The 12,224-nt window shown below is 39.3% G+C and overlaps 1 protein-coding gene across 1 annotated transcript; it reads left to right on the top strand.

The window, feature by feature from the left end:
• Window positions 1–8,691: 8,691 nt before the first annotated feature.
• On the top strand, window positions 8,692–11,988 carry cbx8a (chromobox homolog 8a (Pc class homolog, Drosophila)). Its single transcript, XM_059348027.1, has 5 exons — window positions 8,692–9,143; window positions 9,272–9,315; window positions 9,709–9,774; window positions 10,156–10,222; window positions 11,073–11,988. The coding sequence occupies exons 1-5, from the start codon at window positions 9,075–9,077 to the stop codon at window positions 11,841–11,843; spliced, it is 1,017 nt and encodes a 338-aa protein (XP_059204010.1). The 5' UTR covers window positions 8,692–9,074; the 3' UTR covers window positions 11,844–11,988.
• Window positions 11,989–12,224: the final 236 nt, after the last annotated feature.

Here is a 12,224-nt window from a genome sequence, read left to right as displayed (position 1 = left end):
GTGTCATTTTTTGTTCATTTCGTATCTTTTTTGTTCATTTTGTGTCTTTTTTTATTTTTTTTTATTTACAGTGCAGTAACTTAACATATTTCATGCTCAAATGCATGTGTAACAGTATAAATAGGAATACAAAAGGTTTGAAGCAAATAAAAAATAACCACTTACTGTGATTTCTTTTTTTTTTCAGTGCAAGAACAGCAGACCAACATTAATTGCAAGAAGTAATTTTGTGCATTTTTACACTGCACTTTTAAGATTCCATGTTCAAATGCATGTAGTTGTACTGAGGGCCACTTAAAGTGAGGGTGCGGGCCGTATGCGGCCCCCGGGCCTCCAGTTGCCTCTCTCACTCTTGTGTTGTCCATATTGTCCAAACTGTAATTTGAATATATTCATTATTCTGTGTGCATGGCATCTATTGCATGTCCATCCAGGGCCGGCCCTAAACTTCAAGTCAAGTCAATTTTATTTATATCGCCCAAAATCACAAGTCACAGATTTGCCTCAAAGGGCTTTACAGACAGTACATGGTACAAGACCCTCTGTCCTTAGACCCTCACAGCAGCCAGGGAAAAACTCCTCAAAAAACCCTTTTAACAGGGGAAAAACTCCTCAAAAAACCCTTTTAACAGGGAAAAACTCCTCAAAAAAACCTTTTTAAAGGGAAAATCTCCTCCAAAAACATTTTAACAGGGAAAAACTCCTCAAAAAACCCTTTTAACAGGGAAAAACTCCTCAAAAAACATTTTAACAGGGAAAAACTCCTCAAAAAACCCTTTTAACAGGGAAAAACTCCTCAAAAAACCCTTTTTACAGGGGAAAAACTCCTCAAAAAACCCTTTTAACAGGGAAAAACTCCTCAAAAAAACCTTTTTAAAGGGAAAATCTCCTCCAAAAACATTTTAACAGGGAAAAACTCCTCAAAAAAACCTTTTAACAGGGAAAAACTCCTCAAAAAACCCTTTTTACAGGGGAAAAACTCCTCAAAAAAACCTTTTAACAGGGGAAAACTCCTCAAAAAACTCTTTTAACAGGGGAAAACTCCTCAAAAAACCCTTTTAACAGGGAAAAACTCCTCAAAAAAACTTTTAACAGGGGAAAAACTCCTCAACAGGGAAAAACTCCTCAAAAAACCCTTTTTTACAGGGAAAAACTCCTCAAAAACCCTTTTAACAGGGAAAAACTCCTCAAAAAACCCTTTTAACAGGGAAAAACTCCTCAAAAACACTTTTAACACGGAAAAACTCAACAGAGTAGAATAGAGTAGATAGAGGCAGGATTTGCCGACCCCCACTTTAATGTCTTGCCCCTTTACATGGCATTGAACATTACTGTAATGCGATTTACTTTTTTCAAGTAACGAGTAAAGAAAGGGATTACAATTGCAAAAACTAATTAGAGTAATTAGATTACTGTTACTTTCCTGCAAGCAGAATCAGAACCAGAAGCCTTTATTGTCATTGCACAGGGTAAAGTACAACGAAATTTGCCTTCAACCTGTCCAAAATGTATAAAAACACACAAATAATATGACAGAGGTGAATGGGACAGGAAGACAGAGGTGAAGAGAAAGAAATACAGCACAACATGAGGAGAGGAAAGGAGGAAAAAACAATGAAAAAAACCTCAGCAACATAATCATAATACACTTCACAAACATGCAGCTGCATCACTGCGTTACTAAACCATGATTTTGTTTGTCTCATGACAATCAGGTATGAGCGGTTTTAAAACATGTTTAATGCCTGGAAGTACTCACATTACTTTGAGTTTGACTCGGTAAAAAGTGACTAAAACATTAGATTGTAACGTCAGTCATTACTCTACAAAGCGGGTCACTGGTAGACTAACATTGGTGCAAAGTGAGCCACTTTATAGAGTAATGATCGACATTATAATCCACCAATCCTCATCCAGAAGGAGCCACCAGTCACCTCAAAGGTCTGGAGAAGCTGTTTGCTATTTGCCGTTTCCATGGTTTCGTTCACCGCTATGTAGAGATTATAAAGTCCATACAAAGTAAAACATATTAAGATTATAACTCATATAAGTAACCAGAACGGTGATCTGAGAATGTGGGCAGAAATTGTTGTTGTTCTGCTGGAATCTGAATCTTGTGAAGAGATTACCTTGAGCATGTTTGGAGTGATAGAAAGGCCCAAGAATGTGAGTTTTGTGTCTTATTCAGTGAAGTCATGCCTATCAAAGAATGTGACATGAGGTTTAATCAAGTCAGAGCTATTTCTCACATAAATCGTCTCTGTTTTGTACGCTTAGAAGTGCAGAAAATCCACATTAAATCCACAAATCCACATTTTTTAAAGGTAACACCACTTTCGGTATAGAGGGCTGCAATTTCACAAGAATTACCTCATCTTCATATTTGTCCTGAACTCATTTCCACTCACAGAAACACACATTTGATATATCCTCTCTCTCTCTGCTGGAAATTAGAAATTAACCCTCTGAAATGTGACTGCTGCCTCTTTATAGTGTGAATAATAGTAACATTTATCATAAAAAATGCGTTATTTGGTGCTGAGTGAGCTCCTGACGCCTAATAAAGGCAAAAATATGACAACCAATCCAACAAACAGGCCCACAGGGGACAGACTTTAACTGGCAACCATATATATGAATGGCACTTTATCGTGTTGTGTGTGAAAGGTCCCTTTAATTACTTTTAGTAATTGTGTCTTTTTTTGGTAATTTTGTGTCTTTTTTTGGTAATTTTGTGTCTTTTTAAAATCATTTTGTGTATTTTTTTGTCTTTTTTTGTCATTTTGTGTCTTTTTTTGGTAATTTTGTGTCTTTTTTTGGTCATTTTGTGTCTTTTTTTGGTCATTTTTTGTCTTTTTTAAGTAATTTAGTTTTTTTTTCTGTCATTTTGTGTCTTTTTTTAATAGTAATTTTGTGCCTTTTTGGTCATTTTGTGTCTTTTTTTAGTAATTTTGTGTCTTTTTTTGGTCATTTTGATACTGCCTCCAGCAGCCCCCAGGTAATTTTTTGAGTTTGAGACCCCTGTTTTACAGCATTTACACTTTTTTTCCCTTCTTGAGCTCCTGGCGCCTAATAAGGGCAACAATATGACAACCAATCTATTACTTCCAACAGGCCCAAAGGGGACTGACTTTAACTTTAACTGGCAACCAAAGACACGCATGACATGGCAACATTTTCTGTGATCTGTGATCTGAAAATGTGGGCAGAAATTGTTGTTGTTCTGCTGGAATCTGAATCTTGTAAAGAGATTACCTTGAGCATGTTTGGAGTGATAGAAAGGCCCAAGAATGTGAGTTTTGTGTCTTCTTTAGTAAAGTCATGGTAGCTGCCTATCAAAGAATGTGACATAACCAGAGAAACCTCAATGAGGACTCTTTTGGATCCATTCTACTGAAATCAATTTTATCATTTTTTACAGCATGGGTCTCAAACTCGCGGCCCGCGGACCAATTGTGGCCCTCGTGACGATATTTTGTGGCCCCCACCTTGATATGAAAGTTTAATGTGAGTTTTATATGAATGGCACTTTACGTGTTGTGTGTGGAAGGTCCCTTTAATTACTTTTTTTAGGTAATTTTGTGTCTTTTTTGGGTCATTTTGTGTCTTTTTTGGGTCATTTTGCATCTTTTTAAAAATAATTTTGTGTATTTTTTGGTCATTTTGTTTCTTTTTTAAGTAATTTAGTGGGGGTTTTTGGGTCATTTTGTGTCTTTTTTGGGCCATTTTGTGTCTTTTTTGTCATTTTGTGTCTTTTCTTTGGTCATTTTGTGTCTTTTTTAAAGTACTTTAGTTTTGTTCTGTCATTTTGTGTCTTTTTTAGTACTTTTGTGTCTTTTTTGGATCATTTTGCGTCTTTTTTAAAATAATTTTGTGTATTTTTTGGTCATTTTGTTTCTTTTTTAAGTAATTTAGTGGGGGGGTTTTGGTCATTTTGTGTCTTTTTTGGTAATTTTGTGTATTTTTTGGGCCATTTTGTGTCTTTTCTTTGGTCATTTTGTGTCTTTTTTAAAGTACTTTAGTTTTGTTCTGTCATTTTGTGTCTTTTTTAGTACTTTTGTGTCTTTTTTTTGGTCATTTTGATACTGCCTCCAGCGGCCCTCAGGTCATTTTTTGACTTTGAGACCTCTGTTTTACAGCATTTACACTTTTTCCCCCCTCTTGACCTCCTGACGCCTAATAAGGGAAACAATATGACAACCAATCCATGACCTCCAACAGGCCCACAGGGGACTGACTTTAACTGGCAACCAAAGACACGCATGACATGGCAACATTTTCTCAGTTTCGATATCGCAAAGCCACGCATCTCTCTCTCTCTCTCTCTCTCCCTCTCTCTCGCTCTCTCTCTCTCTCTCTCTCTCTCTCTCTCTCTCTCTCTGTGGGCCTGCTGCTGCTGCTTTCGTGGCTTTGAACCAACTGTGAGTCAGCCACGATGCGTCCGTAGGAAACTGAAAGATCGTTTGAGCAGGGGAACATATTTATAGACCAAGTGTGATGTTTCACATTCCCTCTTTATCATCGTAACCCTGCACAGTGTCGGTTTCATCCCTGCACGCTGCTGCAGCCGCGCAGCTCCACGTCAGCAGCGGGGTCGTTTGGAGTGTGTGACCCCACAGAAGGCCTGCAGAAAAACTATTACATGCATATATTTTTATATTCATATATATATACGCTTTTGTGTGGACTTTTTCGGCTTTATTTGATAGTGGTAGAGTAAAAGGGGGGTTACAAATAATCAATAATCCTTTCTCTGTTGACGTACGTCACTATCTATGCGTAATTCACTATCTATTCGTGCGTAATTCACTATCTGTGCACGTGCATTTATAGATTAATCATTCAAGCTTTGCTGCAATGATCATGAGCAAACATTGTGTTTTTTTAACTATGATTAAACTCAATACATTTACTCCATTTGCTTAAACTCCCTCTGCCCTGTTTAGAGCTAGATTCTATCATCACAAAAAGATATATTTTATGTGGATTTGTTTGTGAAGGGCAGGACTCGAACCCGGCCCTCTACAAGGACTAAAAGCCTTCATGGTATGCGCTTTAACCGGGGAGCCCCTAATGATGTCATTTAAAAGTTAAAAATAAAAGAAGAAGTTGCGTTCAGGGGTTATTATATATAATACACGCTGTAGGTTATTTTCTTTCAAAATACATAAAACAACTTCCTGAGTGGATGCGTTAATTTTTTTTAAATACATTTGCGTAAAAGCTGTTGGAACATAAATAGATATAGGTAACCTAAAAAGAGTGTGAGAAATAAGAGCAGGCTGTGGTGTGGTGTGTTTTTATCAGGATGCTTTCTCAGGTCGGAGCCACACGGCTTCAGTTTTTCTCGCTTGTGGTTTCTTTCTTTTTTTTTTCTTCTTCTTCTTTTCTTTTAATAAAGTGTGTGAGAGCCACCTTGAAGCAGAGAATGTCGCCCTGGTTAAGTAGGACAAGTGAAGAGAGAAGAGAGCAGTGTGCAGCAGTTGCCCAGAAACCAGAGAGCCAATAATGTTCTCACAGAGCGCAGCACTGTTTATTCATGTGCGCCTGTCGCCATTGCGGCTCCCGCAGACTCACTTTTCATCGAGTCGCGGCCAAATATGGAGACGCACCAACACCAGAGCCTCCTCAGAGAGGGTCTGCCTGTCTGTCTGTCTGTCTGTCTGTCTCTCTCTCCACCAGCCGTCTGTCTCTCTGAACACAACCCGCACAGCCATTCTAGCACCGACAGGAAATGTCGGTCTACTGGCTACATGACTATCAAAATGGTGGTTCATATTTCGACGGCAGCCACAACGCATCTTTTGTCCGCGGCGCGCCCGCCTTTGTCTGCTCCTCCGCGGGGAGAATTTAAACAGATAGCAGCAAATATATCTCCAACTATCTTTACACTGGGCGACAAAAACAACCTACACACCGCCTCCCTGCTCCGGTGGCGCATTTATCCCACACAGCTGCTGTAAATGAACCTCACACATGGCGCATTAAAAGCCTCTATTTACGTCCAGGTGCGGCATTTAAGGGTAAATATTAACACCGGATTTTATAGTTTATGTCAGATAACGAAGAAGAAATGCGGGGGAATCGGTTTTTTAGGTGATATTTTTACTATGATGCGGATAATTTGTGTTAAATGCATGTGAGGATTTCTTTTTTACATATTTTTAGCTGTGAAACCTGTACGGTTTTTTAAAATCAATGGATAATTTCTAATGAGTCGGTGGAAATTTCTGAAAAAAAGGTGTTTGGTGCACATCTGATATGCTTTAATCATCTTTTTTAATCTTACAAGAGTCTCACATGTATTGGTCACACTTTATAATGAGCATTATTTAAAACAAGGTGTAGTGATTTGTTAAACTTGCGTTTTTATACTGTTAACAATTAAACAATTAGACTAATTATGATCATGCGGGGGCTTAAATCTGGTTTTATTCCTTTAATGAATAAATTGTGCAGGCCTGAACCCACAGCAGACTCGTTTCTGTTCATTATAAAGAGACAAATTGGGAAAAAAGGAAGGAAATCTGAGTAAAAATAAGAAAATCAGAAAAAAGCAGTTAGTGCATATGCATGCTGTGTTTGTTTACTGCGGTTTTATTATTATTAATTATTTGTGTTTGTGAGGATGATGATGATGATGGCCTGGAGGCTGCAGGATAAACTCGTGTTTCTCTGAGCGAAATCTAAGATTTGGGTCAAAATTATTTTTATTTTTCTTCTGTTGTATTTATCATTTTCAAATGCATTGCTTATGAATTTAGAAAATTGCACCTGAGGCCTTCAGAAAATGATGCTCCAGCTCCGCACTGTTCCACGCGTTTGTGATTCATTTGTGTGATTAATATTCCGAGTTATTTTTATTCCCACCACCACATTCTTTGTTCAATATATTCCGAAAAGAGGCCTCACTGCTAGGCGAAAATAATAATAATAATAATAATAATAATAATAATAATAATAATAAAATAATAATTTGCTACTGTCTGCAGGAATGTAAACAATTTATATTTATTTATACGTTTATTTGTTCGTTTTATTTTTTAAGGAAAACAGACAAAAACAATAAATTAAAAAAATAATAATGATAATAATAATATTTAAAACTGTCAATAATATAATTACTGTTGTTATTGAGGAATTACCGAAACCTTTAAAAAAAATAAAAAATATAGGCCCATATGATCATATTTTTACAAGAAAAAATTAAAAAGATGCAAAGAAATCTTTAAAAAAAACATCTTTATTGCCTATAAATGCACAAATATTCTCCCATCGATTACAGATATAGAATTTTATCTTAATATTTCGTCGATTGTTTTACATAAACCAGAGACAGCTCAGGTGGTTTATAATTTTTCCAAACTTGTGACTTTTTGACTCAGTTTTTTGGGATTCAGTCTCACCCAGGACTTATTATTTTGTCCTTTATTATCTCAGAATAAAGACGCTCCTGGACTATAAATACTCTGATTTCTTCTTCTTGCTTTTCAGTGAAGAAACCGACATGAATATGTTTTGTCTTGGACCATATGGCTTTTCATATAATTTGGTTCGTCTTATAAAAATCAGGTAAAAATGAAAATAAACCGACGTTCCCGTCCCGTTTACGCGCAATAAATTGAACACAAATATACAAAACATCTGGAATGATCAATAGAAACCGAGCGGGTTTTTTTATTCTCGGTTTTTTTCTTAGTAATTTTTGTTATCAATGCAATTTTTGTGCGCTACAAACTGAAATATGTGCGCAGACAGCGGAAGATTGTGTTCTGCTCCAAAGACAAACACCGTGCGTAAAATCTTTATGCGCAAAAATCCAATTTACGCATTTCATGGCGTTACATTGTGGCTCTTGGTCGATTTTCTTTTAATATTCAGCTCCTGAAAACCTTCACTTGTAGATTAAACAAATTATTTTTAATAATCAATAATGAACATATAGAATAATTAAAATCAAAGTGTGTCAAAGGGTTATCTGCAAGTTTTACCTTAAAGTGCTCATCTCACCATTTATGTTCCCTTTTGGTCATTTTTGAATTTCCAAATTCCTATTTCTGAGGATATTAATCTGAATTTTATGAATGTATTATTCCAAAATTTACATATACAGAGTAACATCTGCAGATATGTTGTGTAAATGTGTTGTACATGAGAAGAAAACGTTTTATTAGAGCATTTATTCACCTCTCCCGGTGACTTTATTTCTATTTATGAGGATATTAATGTGCACTTTATGAATGTATTATTCCAAAATGTACATATATAGACTAATATCTGCAGATATGCTGCGTAAATGTGTTGTACAAGAGAAGAAAAACCTTTTATTCAAGCATTTATTCTCCTCTCCTGGTGACTATTTCTATTTATGAGGATATTAATCTGAATTTTATTCATGTAGTATTCCAAAATGTACATATATAGAGTATATGTATAGTTTTTTTACAACATATCTGCAGATGTGTTGTAAAAAAAAGTGCTGTACATGAGAAGAAAACCTTTTATTCAAGCATCGCGGTGACTTTATTTCTATTTCTGAGGATATTAATGTGAATTTTATGAACGTATTATTCCAAAATGTATAAATATGGAGTAATATCTGCAGATATGTTGCGTAAATGTGTTGTACATGAGAAGAAAACCTTTTATTCAAGCATTTCTTCTCCTCTCCCGGTGACTTTATATCTATTTTTTTGTATTCTTGTGAAATTAAACCTTTTTTTCTTCCCGGTTCTGGGTTTATGTCCCCCCTGGGGGACCTCCGGGGGTCCGTGGACCCGCTCCGACTCTGCCTGTCCCCCCTGCGCCAGACATTCCTGTACAGCAGCCAGAGAGCAGCGGGGCTCCTCCCCTTCACTCACAGACCCGGAGCACGTAGCAACAACCGAGCCAATGTGCTCCGCCGCGATCCGTCCTGCCGACCGCGGTGCCTGGCAACAGCAAAAAAAAAAGACGTGATGACGTCCTCCCCAGATTGCGTATTATGGGATGTGCGGAATTAAACAACCCGAAGAGGACACGGGGAAGCCAAAAATAATAAAAGCGACAGAAATAAACGAGGTGCATGGTGGATCATGGAGCTCTCGGCTGTTGGTGAGAGCGTCTTCGCAGCCGAGTCCATCATTAAACGGCGGATCCGACGGGTATTCTGCTTTTTCTCTCTCTCACCCTCACGCTGTTGTCTCCACGCCTATTACGCAACCATTTGTTTGCGCAGCGCCTGTAGGGCAAACCTCTCCTAACCTGACTTTGTTACGGATCTGTGTTGCAGGGTTGCTGGGAATATCTCGTGAAATGGAAGGGCTGGTCTCAGAAGTGAGTATCGTAGCCGAGGACAGCGCTCCATCCTGGCCGCTCCGACACACTGCACCACCTCGGTCCTAACCCAGCTTGTGGATGTTTTTGTTTTTGCATATCATATCAATAACGCAGCGTAATGTGTGTGTGTGTGTGTGTGTGGTGGGCTGGTCACGGGGTTGTAAATGTCTGCGCTGCAGCTCCATTAAAGATTAAAGTCCTCCGTGTAGCTTCTTTTTTAGCAATGGCCGGGTTCAACCGTGCGTCACTCTCCTCTCTCGCTAGGCTGTGATCGCAGCGCACGCAGCGAGATCGCTTTGGTTAAAAAAAAAAAAGTGTTGAAAGCTTTGAAACGTGATCCGAGTCCCGCCTGGTGACAAACGGCTCTGCTTCTTGTCGTTTGGCACGCAGGTACAGCACCTGGGAGCCGGAGGAAAACATTCTGGACGCGCGGCTCTTCGCTGCCTTCGAGGAGAGGTGAGTGAGGGTTTGACAGCGCAGCAGGCAGTAGGCCTCTCTGCAGAAAAACCACACGGCGCCGCAAACATGTCCACCTAAATAAGACTTTTAGCACACATTTCAGCCTTTCAATGTTGTTTTTTACGCAAAGAAGGAGCGATCCGGCTCCCAGATCAGGCAGTTCCACTCTATGATGCGATTTTCTGACAATTTCTGACACGTTTTTTAATTTAATTTGAGCTCTTTCCAACAAAAACTGTCATGAGAAAAAATGTCCCTCCATTGGCAGACTTTGGCTCTTATTTTGAAAACCACATTTTCCGATTTAATTCTAGACGCGATAAAACACGTATTTGTTGTTGTGCTGTGATGAACCTGTTAATGATATTTATTCACCAGGGAGCGTGAAAGGGAGCTGTTCGGGCCGAAGAAGAGGGGACCCAAACCGGAGACGTTTCTGTTGAAGGTGGGTGAATCTTTTCATGCGCAATTCTCGTTTTCATTTCCTCTTCTCGCCTTTCTGAGGTGGCTGCAGATATGCAGATAATGAGTAATTTCACTGATGTGACAGCTACAGCCTGTTAATTTAGAAACTGTTGGACGTGGTGCACAAACCAGTACAAGAAAAAAAAAATCACCATTTGCTCAGTTATCTAATGAGGTTAAACAGCTTTTAAATCGGTGGTGGAAGAACATTTATTCAAATGCTGCACTTTAGTACAATTTAAGGTACTTGTACTTTACTTAAGTAGTTCCAATTTTTGCAACTTTATACTTTTACTTCATTACATTTTATCTGACAGCTTTAGTTACTTTTCAGGTGAAGATTTTTCATGCATGTGATCAATTTAAAATGATTAGGCGTTCTTATAAATTAAACATGCATGGCAGCATGTTAAGTAGTTAAAATGAGCCCCTTCTTTGCAACATCAAAAACCTGCTTTTATTAATAGTACTCCAATTTTATAGATAGAATATAAATAACAATCTTGGTTGGGGTCATTTTGCATAATTAGTACTTATCCTTAGTGCTGATACTTTAGTAAAAGTCATGTTTTGAATGCAGGACTTTCATTTTCAGTGGGATATTTTCACATACTACTTTGACTGAAGGGGTTTTTCTTCTTCCACCACTGCTTTAAATATATGTTATGAGAAGTTTTGTGTATCTGTTGTGCATTCCTGTCCAAAAGCAAAGCAGCTTCAGGACGAGGCCTTGCAGCTGCTTCTTCTCTCTTAAACCTTTAAATTTCCTCTGAGACTTCACTTTTTCATCTCCGGGAAACCTCCTCTCATACTCTCTGCTGTGTCCTCAGGCCAAAGCCAAAGAAAAGACGTATGAATTTAGAAGAGAGGCTCCCAGGGGGATCCAGGTTTCCTATCCGGTCCCGGAGCCTGTCATAACACCGAGGGCCCGGGAGGGTTTACGCGCCGTGGTTCCCACAATCTTCCCACCGAGCGCGGTCAACAGAGGGGAAAGCGTCCACGTCCGACCTCCGGAGCCAGAAAGGAGGCCCAGACCTCCTCCTCCACAGGCTCCTCTGACGAGCCAAGAAAGCGCCAGGTTGCCCAAAAAGAGAGGGCGCAAACCGAAGCTGCACGCGCATTATGATAAAGATGATCCAGGCGGTTTGGCGGAACCGGACGCCAAACGGAGCAGGTCTTTGGAGGAGCACGGCTTGCCCAGACGCCTGCCTTATCACGGGGAGACGTCAGACCGGAGCCTCCTGCAGCTGACCAGGAGGTTCCAGCAGGAGACCACGATAACACCCAGCGTGCAGCAGAGACACGCGGGACTGTCTTACAGCTGCGCGTTCAGTCCAAACGTGCGTAAAAGTCAAAATGCGCACAGGACTAAATGCTTGCTGTCTGTCCCGCGGCCCTGCAGCTCCGCGCAGCACCGGAGACACGAGGACATGTCCACGCAGTCCATCCACGAGCAGTCCACGCCGCCCCCGGCCTCCTCCTGGACCCCCAAGTTCACCAACCTGGACACGGTGACCGTGACTGACGTCACCATGAACTTGCTGACGGTGACGGTGAGGGAGAGCAGCACGGAGAAAGGTTTCTTCAGAGGGAAGAGATGAGCGCGAGGAGGCTCCTGTAAATAACTAACACGCTACTAACTAACAAGCCCACGTGGCAATACTATATTTTTTCTATGTAACTTTCAAACAAACGTGTACATACAAATATTTAATACGCTGCTGAGGAAATAAAAAATGAAAGTGGCATTGTGAGTTTGGTTTTTGATTTGTTTTCACTTTACAACATTTACACTTTGACTCATATACTTCACACTTGTACTTATTACCTCGGTTGTTTAAGTTAATTTAATAAATTCATTAATTTCTAGACATCCTTTGTGTCCTATTCCGTATGGAGCCGCGTTATGGCATCCACTCAATATAAATTATTTTGTTAAGATTGTCCTGTTTTTGTCTTCTCATCATAAACAACCTTATTGT

The sequence above is a fragment of the Centropristis striata genome, chromosome 13, assembly GCF_030273125.1.
Source record: "Centropristis striata isolate RG_2023a ecotype Rhode Island chromosome 13, C.striata_1.0, whole genome shotgun sequence".
Classification (NCBI taxonomy): Eukaryota; Metazoa; Chordata; class Actinopteri; order Perciformes; family Serranidae; genus Centropristis; species Centropristis striata.
Note: the sequence above shows the minus strand (reverse complement) of the source record. Positions and strands in the feature narration are given on the sequence as shown.